General features: G+C 41.2%; 1 protein-coding gene across 1 annotated transcript in view; it reads right to left on the reverse strand.

Moving 5' to 3' along the window:
• The window catches only part of LOC122564342 (protein Jumonji-like), a 438,171-nt gene that overhangs the window by 237,425 nt on the left and 174,338 nt on the right, over positions 1-26,408 (reverse strand). Inside the window, exon 3 of the mRNA XM_043719074.1 lies at positions 14,626-14,773. Coding sequence (XP_043575009.1) covers positions 14,626-14,773 — 148 coding nt within the window. The remainder of the gene's footprint in view (positions 1-14,625; positions 14,774-26,408) is intronic.

A 26,408-nucleotide genomic window follows, 5' to 3' on the forward strand; every position in this document is an offset into this window, starting at 1 on the left:
GGGTCGGTGTGGACTTGTTGGGCCGAAGGGCCTGTTTCCACACTGTAATGTAATCTAATCCACACAGTCAGTCGCCTGAGGCGGGAATTGAACCCGGATCTCAGGCACTGTGAGGCAGCAGTGCTAACCACTGTGCCACCGTGTCCAGGGAAGGTCCACTAAGTTGATACTACGTCAGGAAAAACTGTCATATATGAGGCAAGGTTGACTAGATCAGGCCTATGCTCATAAAGGTAAAAGAAGATAAAAGGAGGAGAGACTATTTTATTGAAACACACATATCTTGAGGGAACTTGACAGGGAAGATGCAGAAACATTGTTTTCACTTATAGCAGAATCTGCTATAGTTAGACTGCACAACCTCAGAAAGGTGTTGCTCAGTTAAGACAGATGAGGATTTTATTCCATTAAGTATATTCAAGACTGAGATAAGACATGTTTTTTAAAAAAATCAATAAATGAATTGTGGGTTACGGAGAAAAGCCCAGAAAACAGTTGAAGATTATCCGATCAGCCATGATCTTATTAAATGGCAGAGCAGACTCAATGAGCTGAACTGCATACTTCCACTCCTGCATCTGAGAGTCATAGAGATACATAATATGGAAACAGGCCCTTCGGTCCAACTTGTCCATGCCGATCAGATATCAGAATACAGTCAGTTCTGTTTTAGCGCGGTAGTTCAGTTCTCGTGCAATCCTGTGTTGTGAGAAAATTGTATATTAATAGCACCACTTAAATAATGAAGCCAGAATCCCGTTACACCCAATCCATCCTATAAAACACTACGCATTAGAAACAGTGTCCCCAATTTGTCAATCACGTTACAGCAAATACACTATATCGAAACGTATGCTATAACAGAACGACCTGTACATTTAGTCCCATTTGCCAGCATTTGGCCCATAACCCTCTAAACCCTTCCAGATGCTTTTTAAATGTTGTAATTGTACCAGCCTCCACCACTTCTTCTAGCAACTCATTCCATACCACACCGCCCTGTGTGAAAACATTGCCCCTTATGTTCCTTTAAAATCTGCCCCCCCCCCGCGACCTTAAAACTATGTCATTTGGGAAAAAAAACACTGTCAATTTACCCTATCCATGCCCCTCATGATCTTATTAGTCTCTATAAGGTCACCCCTCAGCTTCCGACGCTCGAAGGAAAACAGCCCCAATCTATCCAGCTTCTTCCTATAGCTCAAACCCTCCAATCTGAGCAAGATGCTTGTAAAACTTTTCTGAACCCTATCAAGTTTCGTAACATTCTTCCTATACCAGGGAGACCAGAAACAAACACAGTATTCCAATAGTGGCTTAACCAATGTAATGTACAGACACATGACTTCCCAACTCCTATACTCAATGCACTGACCAATAAAGGTAAGTATACCAAATACCTTCTTCGAAGTCCAACCTACCTGCAACTCCACTTTCAAGGAACTATGAACCTGCACTCCAAGGTCTCTTTGTTCAGCAACACTCCCCAGGACCTTACCATTAAGTGTATAAGTCCTGCCCTGATTGGCCTTTCCAAAATATGGCACCACACATGTATCTAAATTAAACTCCATCTGCCAATCCTAAGCCCACTGGCCCATCTGATTAAGATCCTATTGTACTCTAAGATAACCTTTTTGGCTGTTCATTAAGTCTCCACTTTTGTTGTCATTTGCAAACTTAATCATATCTCTTAATGTTCACATTCAAATCATTCATATAAATGATGAAAACCAATGGACCCAACACCAATCCTTGTGGCACACCGCTGGTCATAGGCTTCCAGTCTGAAAAGTCACCCTCCTCCACCACCACCTACCTCGGTCTTCGACTTTTGAGTCAGTCCTATATCTAAATAGCTAGTTCTCCCACTATTCTGATTAGCAAGGTTAGATCAGAGTCTACCATGAAGAAATTTGTCAAAAGCCTTTCTGAAGTTCAGCTAGGTCACGTCCACTGCTCTGCCCTCATCAATCCTCGCTTACTTCTTCAAAAAACTCAATCAAGTTCATGAGACATGATTTCCAATGCACAAAGCCATGCTGACTATCCCTAATCAGTCCCTTCCTTTCCAAAATAATTTTAAATCCTGCCCCTCAGGATTTCCTCCAACATCTTGCCCACCACAGATCTCAAGCTCACCTGTCTATAGTTCCCTGGCTTTTCCTTACCACCTTTCTTAAATAGTGGCACCATGTTAGCCAACCTCCAATCCTCTGACACCTCACCTGAGGCTATTGATGATACAAATATCTCAGCAAGGAGCCCAGTTATCACTTCTCTAACTTCCCAGAGTTCTAGGGTACACCTGATCTGGTCCTGGGAATTTATCCACTTTTATGAACTTTAAGACATCTAGCAATTCCTCCGCCGATGAATGGACACTTTCAAGATGTTGCTATTATGTCCCATGTTCTCCATGTTCCGTATCCTTCTCCACAGTAAAGAGTGTTGCAAAACGCTCGTTTAGTATTTCCCCCATCTCCTGCAGTTCCATGCATAGGTGGCCTTGCTGATCTTAAAGGGGCCCTATTCTCTCCCTAGTTACCCTTTAGTTCTTAATATTTGTAGAATCCCTTTGGATTCTCCTTAATTCTGTTGGCCAAAGCTATCTCATGTCCCCTTTTTGCCCTCCTAACGTCTTTGAAGTATACTCCTACTGTTTTTATGCACTTCTGGGGAACCACGCAATTCCCCTGTCTATACCTGACACATGCTTTCATGTTTTTCTTGACCAAAACCTCAATTCTTCTAGTGGTCTAGCATTCTCTGCACCTACCAGCTTTTTCCTTCACCCTGCAGGAACATACTGTCCCTGGACTCTCGTTATCTCATTTTTGAAGGCTTCCCATTTTCCAGCCATACCTTTACCAGCGAACATCCATTCCCACAATGAACTTTGAAAGTTCTTGCCTAACACTGTCAAAATTGGATGTCTTCCAATTCAGAACTTCAACTTTTCGATTCAGTTTATCCCTTTTCCATCACGATTTTAAAACTAATAGAATTATGGTCACTGGCCACAAAGTGCTCCCCCACCATGGACACCTCAGGCAGTTGCCCTGCCTTATTTCCCAAGACCATAAGACCATAAGAAATAGGAGTGGAAGTAAGGCCATTCGGCCCATCGAGTCCACTCCGCCATTCAAGCATGGCTGAGAGGCATTTCAACGCCATTTATCCACACTCTCCCCATATCTCTTAATTCCTTGCGAGATTAAGAATGTATCAATCTCTGCCTTGAAGGCATTTAACGTCCCGGCCTCCATGGCAATGAATTCCACAGGCCCACTGGCTGAAGAAATGTCTCATTTCCATTCTAAATTGACCCCCTCTAATTCTAAGGCCTTGCCCACGAGTCCTAGTATCCCCGCCTGACGGAAACAATTTCCCACTTTCCACCCTTTCTAAGCCATGCATTATGTTCTAAATTTCTATTAGATCTCTCCTCAACCTTCTGAACTCTAATGAATACAATCCCAGCATCCTCAGCCATTCATCGTATGTTAGACATACCATTCCAGGGATCATCCGTGTGAATCTCCACTGGACCCAATCCAGTGCCAGTACGTCCTTCCTGAGATGTGGGGCCCAAAACTGGACACAGTATTCTAAATGGGGCCTAACCAGAGCTTTAGTAGCATCTCACTGCTTTTACATTCCAACCCTCTTGAAATAAATGACAACATTACATTTGCTTTCTTAACCACGGACTCAACCTATAAGTCAACCTTTGCAGAATCCCAGACTAGCACTCCCAGATCTCTTTGTACTTTGGCTTTACGAATTTTCTCACCATTTATAAAATAGCCCATGCCTGTGTTCTTTTTTCGAAAGTGCAAGACCTGGTATTTGCTCCCATTGAATTTCGTCAGCCATTTCTGAAGTCTCCCCACCTCCTCAAAACTACCTGCCTGTCCACCTAACTTCGTATCATGAGCAAACTTCGCCAGAATGCCCCCAGTCCCTTCATCCAGATCGTTTATATATAAAGTTAACAGCTGCGGCCCAAACACTGAAACCTGCAGGACACCATGCATCACCAGCTGCCATTCTGAAAAAGAACCTTTTATCCCAACTCTCTGCCTTCTGTCAGACAGCCAATCCACAATCCATGCCAGTAGCTCATCGCGAACATCATGGGCCCTCACCTTACTCAGCAGTCTCCCATGAGGCACCTTAAAGGCCTTTTGGAAATCTAGGTAGATAACATCCACTGTGTTTCCCTGGTCTAACCTACTTGCTACCTCTTCAAAGAATTCTAACATGTTTTGCATCTTCTCTAGCACGCACATATTAAATCAGAAAAGTTTCTTGTACACACTTAAATTCCTCTCCATCCAAGCGCTTAGCACTGAGGCAGTCCCAGTCTGTGTTTGAAAAGTTAAAATCCTCTACTATAACCACTCTACTATTCTTACAGATAATTGAGATTGCCTTACGTTTCTTTCTCAATTACCTGCTGACTACTGGGGGTCCATAATTCAATCCCAATAAGCTGATCATCCCTTTCTTATTTCTCAGTTCCACCAAATAACTTCCCTGGACACATTCCCAGGAATATCCTCCTTAAATAAAGCTGCACTGTTACCCCTTATCAAAAACTCCCCCTACTCTCTTGCACCACCCCCCCCCCATTTATCCCTCCACCCCCTTGGCTCACAGCCCCATTCCCAATGAAGCATTTATGCCCGAAAAATCGATTCTCCTGCTCCTCAGATACTGCCTGATCTGCTGTGCTTTTCCAGCAACAGACTCTTGACTCTGATCTCCAGCATCTGCAGTCCTCACTTTCACCTGGTTTATCTGTTTGGCCTCTTACGGTGAAATAAATGTAGTTTAATTGCTCCTGCCTGCCCTGTTTGTCCTCCTCTTTTTCCCAACTGTACCAGTCTCAGACCGATCTCTTTCCTCAATATCTGCCTGGGTGTCACCCCCACCCCTTGGCATGTAACAAAGATGTTACAGTAACTGTGGTTGACTTTAATATACACGCAGATTAAGCAAACTACATTACCAATAATAATGATGTGACTGATGAATTCTTGGACTGTGAGATTTTTTTTAAACCAGTACATTGGAGGAACCAGCTTTGGAACATGATCTTGGATTTAGCACTGTGCAATGAAAAGGAGTTTATTAGCAAACTCGTTGTGCAAGATCCTTGTCGAAGAATGACCATAATGTGACAGAGCTCGTCATTGGAATAGAAAGTGAAGCAGTCCAATCTAAATCTATGCAGATGTACATAACATTCTAGCACAAAGCACAACAGGAAAAATGGCCCAACCATGGTTAACAATAATTAAACCAAACAACTGTATTTGATCCAAAGAAGTTAGATGGAGTTGCTTGAAACAGCATCAAACCTGACTATTGAGAACAGCTTAGTATTAAACAAAGGCAGTCTGAGAGTTTGATTAAATGAGGAGAAAAGAAGCAAAACATGAGAGGAAACTTATAAGTTTCATAAAAGTAGACAATGAAAGCATCTACAAATACGTAATTACAAAAACATCAGTAAAGGCAAATATCAGCATTTACAGTCTCAAAAGGGAGAATTGATCATGGAGAACAAAGATGTGGCTTAGTAATTAAACAGTGATTTCAGTTTTGTTTTCATAGAAGACAACATGAACAATGTCCCAGACATCCTAACAGAAAAAAAAAGTTGATGGAACAATGCAGACTAAGAAAATAGCACATTACACACAAAGATATATCGCAACGAGGAAAGTAGATTCAAGGAAGGGAATAAACCAACAACAGTTAATCAAGAGATATGGCTCATATCACATTGAAAGAAAAAAAACATAATATGGCAAAGATTAACAGTAACCTAGATAATTCAGTAAATTTAAAAAGCCAAGAAAAAAAAAGGACAAAAATAACTTAGGAGGACAAATCAGCAAGAAACAAAAACTGATAATAAGAGCTGTCTTAAAATGTATGAAAAGAAGTGAACCCCTTGGAGAATAAGGCTAGGGAAATAATAATGGAAACTAAGAAATAGAAGATGAGCTGAATAAATACTTGGAATAACTAATCACTAAGGGAAAAGTATGGGAAAATAGTGCACTGAAGGCCAACAGTGCACTAACTTAAGGTGTGTCACTGAGAAAATGTTAGAGATCATTATTTAGCACATAATAATGGAGCATTTAGAATTACGTAACTAATTGAGGACAATCAGCATGGCTTCATGAAGTCAGGCCTAACAAACCTGAGAATTCTTCAAGAACCTAAGAAATTGAGTAAATGGGAGCCAGTAAATGTAACATATTTGGATCACCAAAAGGGTTTGATTCTGTAGTGCAGTCAAATCTACTTAAGGTATGTGCCCACAGTGTTGGGGAAAGTATATTAGCATTATGGATAGATGATTAGCTAACTAACAGAAGAGAGTTGGGGTAAAGGGAACATATTCTGGCTGGCAACCTGTCACTAGCCACGTGTCACAGCTATTTACAATATATTAATGACTTAGATAAGGGAAGTGAACGTACTATTGCCAAGTCGTGGTGATGACAAAATGTCTGTATAGGGATATAGACAGGTTGAGTGGGGGATAAAGTTTGGCAGATGGAGTATAATGCAGTAAAACACGAGTGGAGGGGATGTTCTTGTGGTATCATTGCTAAACTTTTAATCCAGTGACCCAGGTTCCAATCCTACCATGATCAGGTTTGAAAACAAAACAAATCGGGAATGAGTCAAATGACGGGAATGAGTCAAATGACGACAATAAATCCAATGTTGATTGTTGGGAAAAAAAAACTAATATCCTTTAGGGAAGGCAACTGACACCCTTAGCTAGATCTGCACTACATGTGACTCCAGACCCGCAGCAAAATTTGTGGCTCTAGGCTGCTGTCTGGGTAGTTAAGGGATGAGCAATAAATGCTAGTCTAGCCAGCAATGCTCATAATCCCACGAATGAATTTTTTAAAAATCTTGTAATATGCCAATGGAACAGGTGGGATTTGAACAAGCCTTCTGGCTCAGAGATAGAAATGCTAACACTGTACCCCAACAGCTCTTCATTGTTCACTCGTAAGTGAAAACAAACATGCAGATGCAGAAAGCAAGTTAGGAAGGCAAATGATATGTTGGCCTTTATTTGTAAAAGATTTGAGAACATGAGCAAATATATCTTACTGTAGGGGCCTTTGTGAGACTACAACGGGAATACTTTCCTTATATCTTGCTACAGAGAGTGTGCACAGGTTCATCAGACTGATTTCAAAGAGAGCAGGTCTATTATGTGAGGGAAGGTTTAAGGCTGAACTAATTTGATTTTGGAGAACAAGGTGGAATATCAATGTCAAACTTTATGTTTCAGTCTGGACTGACTAGATGCAGGGATGAGATTTTCCCTATGTGGGGATTCCAGAACAAGGGTAACAGTATCAGAATGTGACAGTACAGACTGAACTGAGGAGAGATTATTTCATTCTGGAGGGCAGTGAACCTGTGGAATCCTCTATGCACAAGACTGTGAAGACTAAGTCCCTGACTATATTTAAGAATCAGATAGGTTTCCAGCAGGTAAAGGCCTCACAATATGGGGCCTTGACAGACCAATGAATTATTCCCATTTCTGTGTTTATATATTAAATAAAGGTTTGAGTTAGAAAATGATAGTTATAAAAGATGTGGAACAATTATAGTTCAAAACTTTGCAAGAATTGTAACAAACACTACATTGGACAAACAGGCAGAAAATTAGCCACCAGGATACATGAATATCAACTAGGCACAAAAAGACATGACCCACTATCACTAGTCTCCTTACATACAGACGGAGGAGGACTTTGACTGGGACAATACATTTATCCTAGGTCAAGCAAAACAAAGATATGCACGAGAATTCCTTGAAGCATGGCATTTCAACCAGAACTCCATCAACAAACACATCGATTTAGACCCCATTTGCCATCCTCTGAGAAAAAGAGCCGGAAACAACATCACCTACCCAAAGAAACCTAAACACAAAAATAGAAAGCAGGACATACCACCAGCGCTTCACCGAAGGCTCACTGATAATGTTACCTAGTATAGTGTCGGAATGTCTGAGAACAAACCTTCCAGCTCAGCGAGCAAACTTCTATCCATAGTCTTTCCAAATTTATAAATAGGCAAGTTATACCTGACAAATTTAATGGAGCTCTCATTTTGAAGTGACTGATTTTGGGGTATGCAGTTGAGCAATTCCATGTGGATTTTGAAAAGGGAGAAGTTCTTCACAGGAGGACTACTGGGAAAAAAAAATCAAGCAAATGATACCATGGGAAATGTAACAACATAGATGGAATGCTGGTTGATGAGCAGGAAGTTGAGAGTCAGATAAATAATTACAGCAATGATTGGACATAAACATAAATTATATATCCCAAGTGCATTTGATTTTGCAATTAGACAAAGAAGGTATAATCTCAAAATAGCCATCCATGTAAGTGAAGAGAATGTGGCATTTAGAGATCAGAGAGCATGGCAATGCCTGACTGAAAATTTTTCAGCAAGGCACAGGTGATTTGAATACAAAAGATGGACAGGTATCACACAAAAGTTCGTGAGTTAAGTTTGTGAAAAATCTAGAACTGGGAGTACATACCAAATGAAAATGTGTTAAGGTCAAAGATGCTAAAATTGTAAGTAGAGACACATTTAACCATAATACAAACGATTAGCACTTTAAATGTTAGAAACAGAGGCACAGATTACAAGATAGTAAAGTTGTCGTGCAGAATGTAGTTTTAGTCAACCTATTATAGAAAGGGGCACTGAAGTCAGAGCCAGATTGAGATTTTTTTTAAAAAAATCATTATTGAATAATGAGACCATAGTTGATTCTAAATAGATTAGATTCCCTACAGTGTGGAAACAGTCCCTTCGGCCCAACAAGTCCACACCCACCCTCCAAAGAGTAATCCACCCAGACCCATTTCCCTCTGACTAATGCACCTAACACTAAGGGCAATTTAGCATGGCCAATTCACCTAACCTGTACATTTTTGGACTGTGGGAGGAAACCGGAGCACCCGGAGGAAACCCACGCAGACACAGGGAGAAAGTGCAAACTCCACACAGACAGTCGCCTGAGGTTGGAATCAAACTTGGGACCCTGGTACTGTGAGGCTGCAGTGCTAACCACTGAGCCACTGTGCCGCCCTGATTCAAATCAGATACATTTACAAAATCCTAAGTCAAGTGGTCTTCAAGACACTAATGAACTAGTTCATATGCTGCTCCCCAGAATAAATAAACAATTTACCAGCCGATTTCAGCAAACAAAAAAACATCTTATATCAATTGTGCTAAAATACTTTTGATCCTTTTCTCATACAGTGGGGAAATAATACATACAATGAAAGTTGGCAAATTAAATTGATTGATGACAGTTACCAGTCAGATTATGAACAGAAATTTGTAATTACATCCACTAGAATGAAAAGATCATGAATTATGCAGAACAGTTAAAAGCCACATTTTTTAAGGCAATGAAGACAACTCATTAACGTAGGGATGTTTAGCATATTTTTAATTTTGGTATCATGCTGTACTGCTTGAATTAAGTGAGCCAAATCAAAACAGTCACTCTGTACAATCACCACAATGAAATAGAGCAGCTTATTAATTCACATCAGACCTCACTTCAACAATAACGTTTGCTTAGTTCACTTTCGAAGTTGAAGCAAATGTATGAAAAACACAAATTATCAGTTCAAATCACAAGGGGACTTCAATGGGTCATCACAAGATACAAATTAAATATTAGGACAGTGAATGGCAAATCCCGAAAATGGCAAGAAATGTCTCGGATAGTGTTTTCAGGATCCTTAAGTGGGAGGGGAAGCAGCCCCAAGTCGTGGTCCACATAGGCACCAACAACATAGGTAGAAAAAGGGATGGGGATTTAAGGCAAAAATTCAAGCTGAGCTGAACTGGAAGCTGAAAGCTAGAAGAAACAGTTGTTTTCTCTGGTTTGTTAACTGTACCAAATGTTAGCTAGGAGAGAAATAGGGAGAGACAGCAGGTGAACACTTGGCTACAGGGATGGTGCAGAAGGGAGGTATTTGAATAGCTGGATAATTGGGGCTCATTCGGAGATAGATGGTCTACACCTAAACTAGAGAGGGGTACCAATATCCTGAAGGGGAAATTTGCTAATGCTCTTCAGGAGGGGGATGGGAGCCTAAATTGTAGCTCATGTCCAGGAGATTCAGTAGTGAGGTCAGAAATAAATGTTTCAAGGTCGCAAGAATGCGCCAGCAAGCCTCAAGGTGGTTTGAAGTGTGTCTACTTCAACACCAACAGCATCCAGAATAAGGTGGGTGAACTTGCATTATGGGTTGGTATTTAGGACTCCGATGTTGTGGCCATTTTGGAGACATAGATAGACCAGGGACAGGAATGGTTGTTGCAGGTTCCAGGATTTAGATGTTTCAATAAGAACAGGGATGGTAGGAAAAAGAGGTGGAGGTGTGGCATTGTTAGGCAAGGACAGTACTATGGTGTCAAAGGACATTTCAGCACACATCTACAGAGGTAGTATGGGCTGAGGTGACACTGTTGGGAGTTTTCTATAGGGCTCCAAATAGTTCCAGAGATGTAGAGGAAAGGATAGCAAAAATGATTCTGGATGGGAGCGATAGTAACAGGGTAATTGTTATGGGGGACTTTAACTTTCCAAATATCAACTGGAAATACTATAGTTAAAGTACTTTAGATGGGTCAGTTTTTGTCCAATGTGTGCAGGAGGGTTTCCTGACACAGTATGTAGACAGACCAACAAAGGGTGAGGCCATATTTGATTTGTTACTGGGTAACAAACCAGTAAATTTAAAGGTATGTGAGGACTTTGGTGATAGGGACCACAATTCAGTAATGTTTACTTCAGCAATGAAAAGGGATGGGTATACACTGCTGGACAAGAGTTATTGCTGGGGGAAAGGCAATTATGATGCAATTAGGCAAGATTTAGAATGCATAGGATGGGGGAAGGAAAATACAATTGATATGTGGAGCTTATTCAAGAAACAGCTACTGTGTCCTTGATAAGTATGTACCTGTCAGGCAGGGAGGAACTGGTCGAGCCATGGTTTACTAAAGAAGTTGAATCTCTTCTCAAGAGGAAGGAATAGGCTTATGTAAGGATGAGGGGTGAAGGCTCAGTTCGAGCACTTGAAAGTGACAAGTTAGCCCGGAAGGACCTAAAGAGAGAGCTAAAAAGAGCCAGGAAGGAACATGAGAAGTCATTGGCAGATAGGATCAAGAAAAACCCTAAAGCTTTCTAGAGGTATGTCAGGAATAAAAGAATGACTAGTGTAAGATTAGGGCCAAACAAGGTCAGTAGTGGGAAGTTGTGTGTGGAGTCAGAAGAGACAGGAGAAGCATGAAATTAATATTTTTTGTCAGTATTCAAACTGAAAAAATACATTTTTGTCGAGGAGAATACTGAGATACAAGCTACTAGACTAGAGGGGGTTGAGGTTCGAAACAGGTGTCAGCAATTCTGGAAAGTGTGAACATAAGCAAGTCCCCAGGGCCGGATGGGATTCATCTTAAAATTCTCTGGGAAGCCAGGGAGGAGATTGCAGAATCTTTGGCTTTGATCCTCATGCCGTCATTGTCTACAGGAATAGTGCCAGAAGACTGGAGGATAACAAATGTTGTTCACTTGTTCATGAAGGGGAGTAGAGACAACACTAGTAATTATAGACCAGGGAGCCTTACTTCTGTTGTGGATAAAATGTTGGAAAAGGTTATAAAGAGAGGTAGGAGTTATAATCATCTAGAAAAGGAATAATTTGATTAGGGATAGTCAACATGGTTTTGTGAAGGGTAGGTTGTGCCTCACAAACCGTATTGAGTTCTTTGAGATGGTGAACAAACAGGTGGATGAGGTTAAAGCGGTTGATGTGGTGTATATGGATTTCAGTAAGGTGTTTGATAAGGTTCCCCACGGTCGGCTATTGTAGAAAATACAGAGGCAAGGGATTGAGGGTGATTTGGCAGTTTGGATCAGAAATTGGCTAGCTGAAAAGACGACAATGGATGATGGTTGATGGGAAATGTTCATCATGGAGTTACTAGTGGTGTACCGCAAGTATCTGTTTTGGGGCTACTGCTGTTTGTAATTTTTATAAAGAACCTGGATGAGGTCGAAGAAGGATGGGTTAGTAAATTTGCGGATGACACCAAAGTCAGTGGAGTTGTGGATAATGCCGAAGGATGTTGCAGGTTACAGAGGGATGTAGATAAGCTGCAGAGCTGGGCTGAGATGTGGCAAATGGAGTTTACTGCGGAAAAGAGAGAGGTGATTCACTTTGGAAGGAGCAACAGGAATAAAAAGAACTGGGCTAATGGTAAGTTTCTTGGTAGTGTGATCGAGCAAAGGGATCTTGGTGTCCATGTATATAGATCCCTGAAAGTTGCCACCCAGGTTGATGGGGTTGTTAGGAAGACATATGGCGTATTGGCTTTTATTGGTAGAGGGACTGAGTTTCGGAGCCATATGGTTATTTTACAACTGTACAAAACTCTGGTACAGCCACATATGGAGTATTGCGTACAGTTCTGATCACTGCATTATAGGAAGAACATGGAAGCTTTGGAGAGGGTTCAGAGGATTTTTACTATGATGCTGCCTGGTATGGAGGGAAGGTCTTATGAGGAAAGGCTGAGGGACTTGAGGCTGTTTTTGTGAGAGAGAAGGTTGAGAGGTGACTTAATTGAGGCATATAAGATAATCAGAGGGTTTGATAGGGTGGACAGTGAGAGCTTTTTTTCCTCAGATGATGATGGCCAGTACAAGGGGACATAGTTTAAAATTGATGGGTGATAGATATAGGACAGATGTCAGAGGTAGTTTCTTTTCTCAGAGTAGAAGCAGCGTGGAACATACTGCCTGCAATAGTAGTAGACTCACTGACAATCAGCACATTTAAAATGGTCACTGGATAAATATATGGGTGAAAATGGAATAGTTAAGGTTGGATGGCCTTCTGTCTGGTTTCACAGTTCGGTGCAACATCGGGGGCTGATGGGCCTGTAATGTGCTGTAATATTCTAATGTTCAAGGTACACCCAGGCCTCTGAAGGGAGTATCAGGGATCATAAAGCATGTGAAAAACAAAGATAAAGGTGAATAGGAGAAGACTTTCTTCTGGTTGGAGAATGTTTATAAACAGAACCACAAGAGATATGGGAAAAAATAAAAGATAATTATTGAGAACTTGAAATAGTTGGGAGTCCATAGAAAAATCAATTTCAATTGTTGTAGTCAAGACTTGGCACAAACAGAATTAGCCACATTGCTGCATCCAACGCTGAAAAGATATTTGGTTCTACGGTTCCTCACAAATCAAAAATTGTTTCTGCTCAGCCCAGATGTAATTAGATATATTCTCCCAGGAATTAGATATATTCTCCCAGAGCAGCAATTATAACAGTTTTCTACTATCATACCCAGTTAAAGCAGATTACTGAAAGTGTGGCCAGCAAAATATCATCTGTATAACACTGAGGTGTCATTTCTGTCCTGTGCATCCTTATAGAGAGGCTTAGACAGAAGACGTTTACCAAGATTAAAGAAACATCCAAAGTATAAAGAGAAATTACAATCCAATTAAGTTTATTTGCATATATAAATTGGATGTAATCTCTTAATTTTTGAAATCAGAACATTAAAAAATGGTATAAAAGCATCTTAAGCTACAAAATACTACTGCTGAGAAAATAAATATCTGATGTTGATATTAAAAGAATGCAACCATACATTATTTTTCAAGGTTTGGGGTGTCATGGCAAGTGTTGTCGAAAGGTCAAAGAGTGTGGCGCTGGAAAGGCACAGCAAGTCAGGCAGCATCCAAGGAGCAGGAAAATCGACACTTCCGGCATCAGCTCTTCGTCAGGAACATGGGGGCTTCCTGATGAAGAGCTTATGCCCGTAACGTCAACTGTCCTGTTCCTTGGATGCTGCCTGACCTGCTGTGCTTTACCAGCGCCACACTTTTCGACTGTGATCTCTCGCATTTGCAGTCCTCACTTTCTCCTAGTTGGTAGAAGGGGTAAAGCTACAAAGAGCAACAACATCACACATTCTGTAATTGCAATTTACATAATATCTTCGTCAAATCCACATAAATCCACCACTATTACTCCAATTGGCTGTCCTTCTTACTTTCATTTTTATGCTGCAGGTCCTAACTTGTGTACATTAAAATTTCAAATGGGTGGAAATTGTACTTTGTACAGGTTAACCAGCTTGGCACTGATAAACTTAGTAAGTCCAATTTTAACTCTATTACAATCAATTTCAACTAAGGCATTTTGAGAATCACATGAATCTTTTAGAAACAACTCATTCAACTTCAAAGCTTAACTGAAATAAACTCTAGGTAGCATTTATCTGCAAGCTGACATTTTACTTTAAGAAAAGCAATTGGCCTAAAAATAACCTGTGGCAAGTTTCCTGAGTGTGCAAATCCTATGTTATTCTGGATGCAGATCCATTTGGCAACTTGGCTGAAGTTCCAGCAATTTTGTTGAATTCCAGTAAACAGACATTTTCAAGTATAACTTGACCTGTAGTGATGTTGGTCAGTGTCTTTATTCACTTACCATTCAGATCTTTCCCATGTATCTTATCACTGCTTCCATTGATATCACCATATTGCCGCTTCTGAGAGTTCTTAAATTCCTTCAATGATAAATAGAGGACCTTTCGGACAACTCTCTCCTCTGACCACGGAATTCCATCATCGTAGTCCTACAGTCACAAGAACAATACATGGTCAACATGTGGAAGTGTAGGAATAATACAAACATGTTCAATTTAACTATTTTAATCACTAAATGCAGGTTGGAGGATCAAACAGTACAAAATATTCACTAGGGTATCATAAACTACCATCCATCTTATTGTGTAAATAAGAAAATACCAAATGTCTTCTTCTTAACCCAATTTAAATAAAGTTGATATTTCTTCCTCGACAATTTGGACATTGCTCAATGATCCTCAAAGTATAACAGCTTAAGAATAATGATTTTTACTGTTTGGCAAGAAGGTGATGTGAGAGTAACTTTCAAAAGTATATTAAATGTGTAAAGTGGAGGTTGCAAAAACAATCTTTACAAAGAAGGTTACAAAAATCTGAAAGTCTTTGCCATAAATTACTCTAGAAGCAGAGCCCCAAATATTTAAGGGAATTAAGACATATTTGAAATAGATTAAAGAAAATGTGCAGTGAGATGGAAGAAATGTAATTGTCAGTCAAGACAGTAGGGCTTACTAAGTACCTCAGTGGTAATTCGTGCATGGAGCTGAAGAATGTTGGTAATGGTCTAAATGAATACTGTGTTGGTGTTCATTAGGGATAGGGATGATGTGGGTATAGAAATCAGAAAGAAGAAATGTCCCATAATGAAAGAAATTAGCATTGACAGAGAAGAGGTTCAGAGTGGTCCAACATGCTTAAATTTGTTGGAATGAGGCAAGAGAGGAAATAGCAGGGTTGCGGGCAATAACTTACTTCTTCTATGGCCTCAGAAGAGATGTCAGAGACCATTCAATGTGGTACTGTTATTCAAAAAGGGAGCAAGGGATAAATCAGGAAACTACAGGCCAGTATAAACTCATCAATGGGAAAATTATTGGAAGCAGTTCTGAGGGACAGAATTAATCAGCAAGTGAGGGGGCTGTTTTGTTAAGGGGAAGTTCTGTCTGACGAACGTAACTGAAGTTTTGGAAGAGGTAACCATGTGCAGACAAGTGCAATGCATAAGACAGTCTACTTGGACTACAGAATGTGTGAAGTCAGATACTTCAACACAACAACAAGCTTGTGGTCTACATGGAAGCCATAGTCCCCACCCTTCTGTATGCATCAGAAACATGGACCATGTATAGCAGAAATCTCAAACCCCTAGAGTGTTATCACAAGCACTGCTTTTGCAAAATCCACTGGCAGGAAAGGCATACAACTTGTCACACCAGTGTCTGTCAGTGTGTGGCCTATTGTCCGTGTACTCAACAAAGCTTCCTAAATAAGTGCTCTACTCAGAGTTCTACAATTGTACACAATCACTAGGAGGGCAGAGAAAATGCCACAAGGATACCCTGAAAGCCTCCTGAAACAAATGCATCATACGCACCAATACATAGGGATCACCTGCCCCAGGTGAGCAAAAAGAAAAGTGTCTGTGAAGGCCAGTTTGAGTGCCTAATGGAGCACATGATGGTCAAGCACTAGCAGTGGAAAAGAGTGCGCAGAATCCAGAGCATCCCATTCGTCTATCTCAAACACCACCTGCCAAGCCTATGTGGAAGCCATCCTCAATCATGAAGGACTGCCAGAAGATGGCGATAATTGACTTCAAAAATGTTTTTCATAAAATCCTCTATGGGAGACTGTCAGCAAAGGTAAGAGCCCCATGAGATACAAAGAAAGTTGGCAAATTGGAGACAGAATTGCTCAGTAGAGCGGGAAGCAGATGGTAAATAGAGTTAATGTTGAACCTAGGACCCTTCTTCAGAAGTTATAGTTGCTAGGAAAATGTAATATATATGGGGCTCACAAGGGTACGGGGGAATTAAGAAAAGCTAGTGGATACATAGAACTTCCTCCTAATTGCCATCAGTTCTGAAGGAGGGTTACTAGACTCAAAACTTTAATTCTGCTTTCTCTGCTCAGATGCTGCAGATCTGCTGAGTTTTCCAGCAATTTCCACTTTCATTTCAGATTTCCAGCATCCACAATTCTTTGTTTTATGAGAAGCAGAGGTGATAGCTGAGGAATGCTTTTGAGACGGAAGCCCGTGTCCCAGTTACGTTCACAGATAATGTGAAAAATGGGTGAAGAGGGGTAATAATAGTGAGAATAGCCTTGGATTTCAGGAGGATATAAAAGTTAACATACCATGTATAACAAGAGGACTCCTTTTTCATCAGAGACAGGACTGGTGGTGGCTTAACCAGAGGGTTACCATGCTTCAGGCAAAGGCAGAAGTTGAAAGAGAGTCCTTCATGGTAAACTCAGCCAATTGACCTCACCCCATCGGCATCATTGCTTTGCTAACCAGTCAAGTGAGCAAAACAATGCCGTTTTTTAAAAAACAACCTGTTCAGAGATATTACTACACACCACTAGAACAGGTGGAGTTTGACCCTGGCTTCCTTACTCAAAGGCAGTGACACTGCCACAATGCTACAACAGCCATTACAGTAAGATATTGGCAGAGTAATCAGATGGGTTGATCAGTGATCGTTGGAATTCAACCCGGATTAAGTGTAGGGTACTGTTTTCCCTGGAGCGTCAGAGGCAGAGGGTTAACCTTATAGAGGTTTACAAAATTATGAGGGACTTGGATAGGATAAATAGACAAAGTCTTTTCCCTGGGGTCGGGGAGTCCAAAACTAGAGGGTATAGGTTTAGAGCGAGAGGGGAAAGATATAAAAGGGACCCAAGAGGCAACATTTTCACACAGAGGGTGGTACGTGTTTGGAATGAGCTGCCAGAGGATGTGGTGGAGGCTGGTACAATTACAACATTTAAAAGGCATTTGGATGGGTTTTTGAATAGGAAGGGTTTGGAGGGATATGGGCCGGGTGCTGGCAGGTCGGACTAGGTTGGGTTGGGATATCTGATCGCCATGGACGGGTTGAACCGAAGGGTCTGTTTCCATGCGTACATCTCTGACTCTAATGCACTTGGGCAGGTCAAACAAGTCAAGAGTATACATGATGAATAATAGGACACTGAGGGTCTGAAAGCTGAACACAGGCTGAGGTAACTAGTTATTGTCAAGAACAACTACTTAACAGATGCTCTTAATAACTTAGGGGGCAATAAAATGGCTTCTCAATGCAAATTGGCAATTCTGCTATAGCTGCATAATTGACTAACCACAATCTGTTTCAATAGAGATTAGCAGACAATGCTCCCTTTACAGCATAGATATCACTAGACTAGATAAAACATTACTGGCCATCCTAACTGACCTTCAGATGTGGTGCAATGGCTCAGTTAGTGAGATAAGGGTAGCCTGAATTGGTTCCAGGAAATATCATTGGACCTAGTAACTGTCAAATAAAGCAGTATCATGTATTGATTAGTAACTGTTTGAATGTACTATGTGATCATGGCCTGTACCTTTCTTTAAGTATAAAAATGTCTTTGTTTTAAGCCATGTGTGCAGCTCCTTCAAGGAACACAGAAATACACAACCTCTGTTTCCGATGCTCCGTACCCAGCCGTATTGTGAGTGCTTGTGACTGATTGCCAGTGCTTATTGACCGATCACGGAACAGAGATGACCTAATCGCGGGGAGTCCAGTTCTTCAACTGCGGAAGATTAAAATTCATAAGGACTAGTGCGCTTGATCAACAATCCCTTAAGGTAGATAAAATGGTTATAAAGCTATTTGGGATACTTGCTTTTATTAGCCAAGTCAGAACATTTAAGAACAGGCAGGTTATGCTGGTACTGCATAAAATATTGATTGGGCCACAGCTAGAACACTGTGCGCAGTTCTGGAATCAACATTATTGGAAGGATGTGATTGTACTGGAGAGGTTGAAGTGAAGGTTTACTAGGATGTTGCCTGGGTTGAAGATTTCCAGTTATGGAAAGAGATTGGATAGACTGGGGTCATTTCCCTTGGAGCAAATTAGACTGACAGAGTACATGATTAAGATGCATAAAAGTTTGGAGGGGCAGAGATAGGAAGATAACCGCTTGGTTGGGTGATCCATGACCAGGAGCATAGATACAAGGGGGAGGAGGTTTAGAAGGGATGGGAAGATATTTTTTCCACCCAAAAAGGGCAGTGGGAACATGGAACTCACTGCCACTAAGGGTGGTAGAGATAGAACCTTTATAGTATTTAAAAATCATTTAATAGTGCACTTGCCTAGACATAAAAGGCTATGGGCCAAATACATGAAAATGGGGTTAGAATAGTTGTTTTTCACCAATGCAGGCTTATTGGACCAAACAGCCTTTTCGTATGCTGTGGACCGCTCTGACTATGACCACGTGGCTTTAAGGAACAAAGATAATGCAGATTGATGGACCAAGTGGCCTCTTTCTCCATCAGAACATTAAAGATTTTAGTTTAAAACCTGTGCAAGTTAAATTATTTAGATCCAGTTACTGATCTTTGCAATTACAATTAATAATCTCAACAGAAAAAAATACACCCAATTTTATCATTGCTGCAGGAGTTTCAGATCCATAATTCCCAGGCTTTGAACAATATTCTTTCACAAACTATGTTAGGTCTGTTACATCATTATTAAAATTATTTAATGAAGGAACAGCATTGAAATGCAGCTGCAGTAAGCTCATTGCCAATGCAGTGCGGAACGCTAGTATGCAGACCATTTTGGCTAGGTACACAAGTTATTCTAGTTCTGGAAATGCATCTAGTCTGCCCCTTACCAGCTTCCAGTTTGTGAACTGACCAAGTAAACATCACACCTTGAACAAATGGTGCTGGATAAAAAAAAGCATTTTGTATTCCCTGAAGGAAAACTGTGGTTCATCAGTCATACGTCATATAACGCCAGGTTATAATCCAATAAGTTTATTTGAAATCATGCTTTCGGAACGCAGCCCCTTCATCAGATCTCACTTCAACTGATGAAGGAGCTGCGCTGCAAAAGCTTGTGACTTCAAATAAGCTGTTGGATGATAACCTGGTGTCATGTGACTTCTGACTTTGTCCACCCCAGTCCAACACCAGCACCTCCACATCATGGATTATCAACTATCTGCACACAACTGCTTGCCTGGTAACTTAAACCTAGATGATTAATTCAAAAATTGATAAAGATTTAATAATTCCAAATGCTAAATCAAAATACTATCACTGTAAGTGCAACTGAGATGCAGATATGAATGACTGCGAGAAACCAACTTATCCATTAGCTACCAGGGTAAATACTTTTGTGCTAAACCAAACAGATTGGGTTAACTGTTTTAATAATGCATAAACAAGAGAGGGGACAATTAGAACATTTAGGGCTCACACCCCTGCCCTTCGCAATGACTGTACTGGTAGAAGGGGTGAAGATTGGACTGCATCACAGCCAGATTCAGTCAGACTGGTGTCTCACAAATCAGGCAGTGGGAATGGCTTCATCTCCCAAACCAAAAAATTAGTTTCAGCAGAACGAGATGTAAAATTAACAAAACAAAAACACTGAAAGACTGCTGTGCAATTATTTATCTTCTCAGCAATCCCTAAACAAATGAGAATGAATAGGCCAAGAAACCACCTCTCAAAACCCTTCATTCTGAGAAAGAGGAAAAAAAATGCATCTAAACGTGTATACTAGAGGGAAAGAGGGAGAGAAAGAGAAAATAACTGAATCTGTTATTAGCCAGATCGCCAATGGTTAAGATTTGTACTCTAACTACATTTTTAGTCAGATAGAAGTAAAAGTGGCCTTGGGGTAACGCACTTGCTCAACACGACAGATTTTTTTTGATGTCTGGCATGTTGCTTTTAAAACAAGATTTGCGTGGATCAGAAATATGATGTTACCCGTAGCCAGACTCTATGGAACATTAAACGACAAAAGAGACATCGACAATCAGCCCTGAACTCTGGAAAACACTTTTGCATTCTAGTGATAGCCTGCTGCTTTTGCTGTGGTCACATGGGCTTTATAGTCATTAGTTATGGTTTCTTGCCCTTGAATTCCTCAAATGCTGTACAGTTGCCAAGTGGGAAGACTACGCACAGTGTATTAGTGAATACTGAATTAATGAAATCTAGGTTACTTGAATCAGCATTTTGCTGGATGTTACAACATGACAAAATAAATAGTTCCAGTCTCCCCTTTCGCTCCATCTTAATCAGCTTCCTCCCCAGTGCTGCTTTTCCATAGCAAAAATTTCAACGGATTATTTCTCGTCACAAGTGATCAATATAGGGATGTTTTCCTTTGGTGTTTTGAAGCTAACAGTGTTTTTTTCCCCTCAATAGAGGTTCAGTTTAATTCTAGGTGGTTCAGAGACATACTTATTTAACTCCAAAACCTGTCATGAGTGGGCGGCACGGTGGCACAGTGGTTAGCACTGCTGCCTCGCAGCGCCAGAGATCCGGGTTCAATTCCCGCCTCAGGCGACTGCCTGTCTGGAGTTTGCACGTTCTCCCCATGTCTGTGTGGGTTTCCTCCGGGTGCTCCGGTTTCCTCCCACAATCCAAAGAGGTGCCGGTGTTGGACTGGGATGGAGAAAGTTAAAAAAATACATAACACCAGTCCAACAGATTTAAGACTGTTATGGAAAAGGACAAGGATGGGTCTGAAATCAAAGCTCTAAATTGGATAACAACCAATTTTACATCTTTGCTAAATTGCCCGTAGTGTTAGGTAAGGGGCAAATGTAGGGGTACGGGTGGGTTGCGCTTCGGCGGGTCGGTGTGGACTTGTTGGGCCGAAGGGCCTGTTTCCACACTGTAATGTAATCTAATCTAATCTAATGATAGAGCAATTGCAATCCTTTTGGAAAAAGATTTAGTGATACAAGCTAGCACTGTTTAATCTCAATATGGATAAAAAGCAATACAGCCCCATCTCACTTGATAGTTTTCAGAAAATATTATTTAAATTTATATCCATTTGTCAAGGCATTCTGTAGTTATGCTGTGGTTAACAAAGAGGTTCATACCAACATTTCCTGCTCTGAAGGAACAAAAATAAATTAGACATCAATGACACTGTTTGAAGAAAAGTAACTGCCATACCTTAGTGTGTAGATAGACAGTTCTCCTATAATGTAATGGCTGTGTTTTTGTGCAACCCCACATTGTAGAAAAACTGCGCTTTAGGAACAGCGCTTAAAGTGTTGGCAATGTAATTGCGTTACAGCCAACACGTTTCAAAAGTTCGTGCTTTGGAAACAGTGTCCCCAATTCATCAATCGTGTTACAGCAAATTTACATTAATGAAATGCGTGAGATAGCAGAATGACCCGTACCCACCGCGCCTGTTTAAATGTCACCTCATGACCTTCACAAAGGCAGGGTAATAAAGCAAGGCAAATGGCTGAAGTATCAGTGGGGGAGCATTTTGCAGACAGTAATCTCAACTCTGTTAGATTTAAAATTGATTTGGAGGTGTCGGTGTTGGACTGGGATGGAGAAAGTTAAAAAAATACATAACACCAGGTTATAGTCCAACAGATTTAAGACTGTTATGGAAAAGGACAAGGATGGGTCTGAAATCAAAGCTCTAAATTGGATAACAACCAATTTTACCAAAATCAGATATGATTTGGCCAGAGTGGACTCCAAGCACATACTTCTAGGTAAGTCAGTGTCAGAATACTGGGGTGCTTTGAAGGAGGAAATAGAGAGAATGCAGTGGCAATATGTTCTAAGAAAGATGAACAGCTACGCCAACAAATTCAACAAAGTCTGGATGTTAAGGGATATACAGGATTGGACAAAGAGAAAAAGGCGACACCTTTGGAAGCTACTACGGTTTCAAACTGGAGTAAAGAACGTGCAAGTGGAAATTAGAAGAGCAAAAAGTGGGCATGAAGGGGTAAAGCAGGAAATTCAAATTATTTTACAAGTACAAGAAGGGTAAAAAAGGACAACAAGAGTGGGGTAGATGAAGGATCACAGTGGTAATTTCTGCGTGGAGCCAGCGGACATAATTATGTCAGTCTTCTTCTTTGTGACGGTGTTCACTAGAGGGAGGGATGATGTAACTATACAAATCAGGAAGAAGGATTGTGATATAAATCAAAGAAATTGGCACAGACTGAGGTTCTTCTGAGTAGTTCAGCAGATTTAAAAATAGAGAAGTCACCAGGGCCAGATGAAATGCATCCCAAACTGTTGAGTGAGGCAAGGGAGGAAATAGCAGGGGCACTAGCAATAGTTGATGCTTGTTAAAGCCATCACTACTACTAAACCACCCTAAACCTAATACACTTGTAAACAACTTTACACTGTTGCAATATCTAAAAGGAATACAGCAGCATTATGTTCAGTGAGCATAATTTTCTAACTCTAGGTACTGGAGAGATGCCACAAGATTGGAGGACAGTCAATGTGGTATTATTATTCAAGGAGGGAGGAATAAGTAAACCAGGAAACTATAGGCCTGTTAGCTTAACCTCAGTAGTGAGGATTCTAAGGGACAGAATTGATCTACACTTGGAAAGGCAGGGATTAATCAAGAACAGTTAGTATAATTTTGAAGGAAGTAGCCCACTTGACTTGATCAGCAACATTGTAACCATATATGGCAAACATGTGTTATGGAAACTCAGGTTTACTGGTGGTGGTGGAGGAAATGACTGCTTATGAGCCTTAATTCACCTTTTTACACAATTGAGGATTGCCATTACCGTAATCAACAGTGTCCTTATCTTTGTCCTATCCATTTCCTACACTTTTGCGCTCACCCCTTCCCTTCCACAACTATAGGGAACCCTTGTCCTCACTTTCTAGACCACCAGCCACCGAAGGATCATAAGCCACCATTTATGTCACTTCCAGCAGAATGCCACCACCACACACACATCCCCTTCCCTCCCTTGTCAGCATTCCACAGAGACATTTCCCCCTGGGATATCCTGGTCCATTCCTCTTCCACTCCCAAAACCCCCACCTAGACACATGCATGGCAACATGACTGCAACCACAGAAGATGCAACACTTGCCTGTTTAACACCTCTCCCACTACTCGAGACTCCAGACAGAACTTACAGGCGAAACATAAATTTATCTACACTTCATTCAATCTACTCTGCTGTATTCATTGCTCAAAATGCAGTCTCCTCTACATTAGGGACTGCTTGACCGAACATCTCTACTCTAACCATAAAAGTGCTCCTGAGCTTCCAGTTGCTTGCCACTTCAACACCACCAGATTTCCATACTAATATTTCTGTCTCAAGCTTAATAAGTACTCCAGTGAAGGCAAAAGTGAGGACTGCAAATGCTGGAGATTAGAGTCGAGTGTGGTGCTGGAAAAGTACAGCAGGTCAGGCAGCATCCGAGGAGCAGGAAAATCGGCATTTCAGGCAAAAGCTCTTCATCAGCAAGTACTCCAGTGAAGTTCATTGCAAGCTGAAGGAACTACTTGTCTTCCGTTTGGACAACTTTCAGCCTTCAGGACTCAACACTGAATTTAACAATTTCAGAACATAAACACTTCCCTCCAGGTTCATCACCCAAACCCCGAGACATCCAGGTCTTGTCTTTTATGGATTGCTCTCAGCACAGCCAACCTGTTTTCAACTAGTCATAGTCCTTGTTATCAGCTCTTTGGCTTCACCCTTAGCTTGCTCATTAATGTTAGGATGCTGAATAGCATTGATGTAAAGAGGGATCTTGCGGTTCAAGTTCAAGCTCCATGAAAGTGGTCAGACAAGTAGATACAATTGTAAAGAAGGCATATGACATGATTGCCTTTATTATTCAGGGTATGGCAGAGGCAGGTACAATAGGGGTGTTGAAAAAACTTTTAGGTAAGTGGGGTGGCACAGTGGTTAGCACTGCAGTCTCACAGCACCAGGGTCCCAGGTTCAATTCCAGCCTCGGGCGACTGTGTGTGGAGTTTGCATATTCTCCCCGTGTCTGCGTGGGTTTCCTCTGGGTGCTCCAGTTTCCTCCCACAGTCCAAAGATGTGCAGGCCAGGTGAATTGGCCATGCTAAGTTGCCCATAGGTGTTAGGTGCATTAGTCAGAGGGAAATGGGTCTGGGTAGGTTACTCTTTGGAGGGTCGGTGTGGAGTTGTTGGGCCAAAGGGCCTGTTTCCACACTGTAGGGAATCTAATCTAATCAAAAAAAATAAGCACAAAGGGCAGGCAGAAGGGATTACTTCAATTTAAGGTTATGTCCTGTGCAGTACAGTTCTATGTTATCAACAATCCCTTTCTTGGTTTCATTTTTATTCCCCACCATGCCGTCCCTTCCCTGGCACTTCTCCATCTACCCATTGCACTCCTTTAGTCATCTGTCAACACTTCCACATACACCACCATTTCACAACTGTATTCAGTTCTGATGAAGGAATACTATACTCAAAATGTCAACTGTTTTTCTCTCTACAAATGCTGTCAGACTTACTGAATTTCTCCAGTACTTTGTCTGTTCTGATCTCCAGCAACCACAGTTTTTCGCTTTATTGACCATGTATAAACTATCTTGAGTTGGAGTGGATAAGTTGCAGTATCATTACAAGGATCTCTGGCTGCTTTACGTTTGCAGCTTAAAATCAGAGTATGAAGCCTGCTGGGGCCAGTGGGTGATAATACTTGAACTCAAACAGCAAAGACAGTAGCTCGGCAGATTCACTACTGTGTCAGACAGCAGTAGGGGTTTCTTACTCTCTCTCTCTCTCTCTCTCTCTCAGACCGTGTGGTCTCTGATTTTGTCTCTCTTGTTTTGATCTTTTCTCCCCCAAAGTTCCAAAACAATGCCACAGCTTATAAAGCAGTAATTACTGCTTCTGGAATTCGAGGAAATCACTCCAACATCTAAAATACCTCAAAAAAGGCGTAGCTCTTACAGCATAGTTTTTTTCCCCCATCCCCCATTTCATTATGTTTCAAGCTCCTTCTTCCTAATGGGAGGAACAATGTGGATATTAACATTCTGTAGATTAACTGCAACCGTGGGCGGCACAGTGGTTAGCACTGCTGCCTCACAGCGCCAGAGACCCGGGTTCAATTCCCGCCTCAGGCGACTGACTGTGTGGAGTTTGCACATTCTCCCCGTGTCTGCGTGAGTTTCCTCCGGGTGCTCCGGTTTCCTCCCACAATCCAAAGATGTGCAGGTTAGGTGAATTGGCCATGCTAAATTGCCTGCAGTGTTAGGTGAAGGGGAAAAATGTAGGGGAATGCATCTGGGTGGTTTGCGCTTTGGCGGGTCGGTGTGGACTTGTTGGGCCGAAGGGCCTGTTTCCACACTGTAACTAATCTAATCTAATCTATACACTTGTCTCCCCGAAAGCTTTCTCCAACTGAAATCCAAATAAATTACATCTGCATGTTCCCCCTAATCTATCCTACTTGTTACTTCAAAAAAATCCAATAAATGTGTCAGGCATGATTGCCTCTTTACAAAACCAGCTTGATATTATTATGTATTTGTCAATACTCAGTTCTTGCACCCTTTATAACAGACACTAACATTCTCCCAATAACACTTCAACTAACTGGCCTATAGTTACAAAAAACTGAAATTCCTGTAAAAGCTCAGCAAGTCTGGCAGCATCTGTGCAGAGAAATCAGAGTAAACATTTTGGGTCAAGTGGCCCTTTCTCAGAACATTCTTGGAATATTACTACCTTAGCATCCCCCACCTCTGTAGCTATTTTCTTTCATATGCTATAATTCACCACAATAAGCCTAGGGGGGCTACTGGCCTTCA

Source organism: Chiloscyllium plagiosum, chromosome 29 (assembly GCF_004010195.1).
Source record: "Chiloscyllium plagiosum isolate BGI_BamShark_2017 chromosome 29, ASM401019v2, whole genome shotgun sequence".
In the NCBI taxonomy this organism is placed as follows: Eukaryota; Metazoa; Chordata; class Chondrichthyes; order Orectolobiformes; family Hemiscylliidae; genus Chiloscyllium; species Chiloscyllium plagiosum.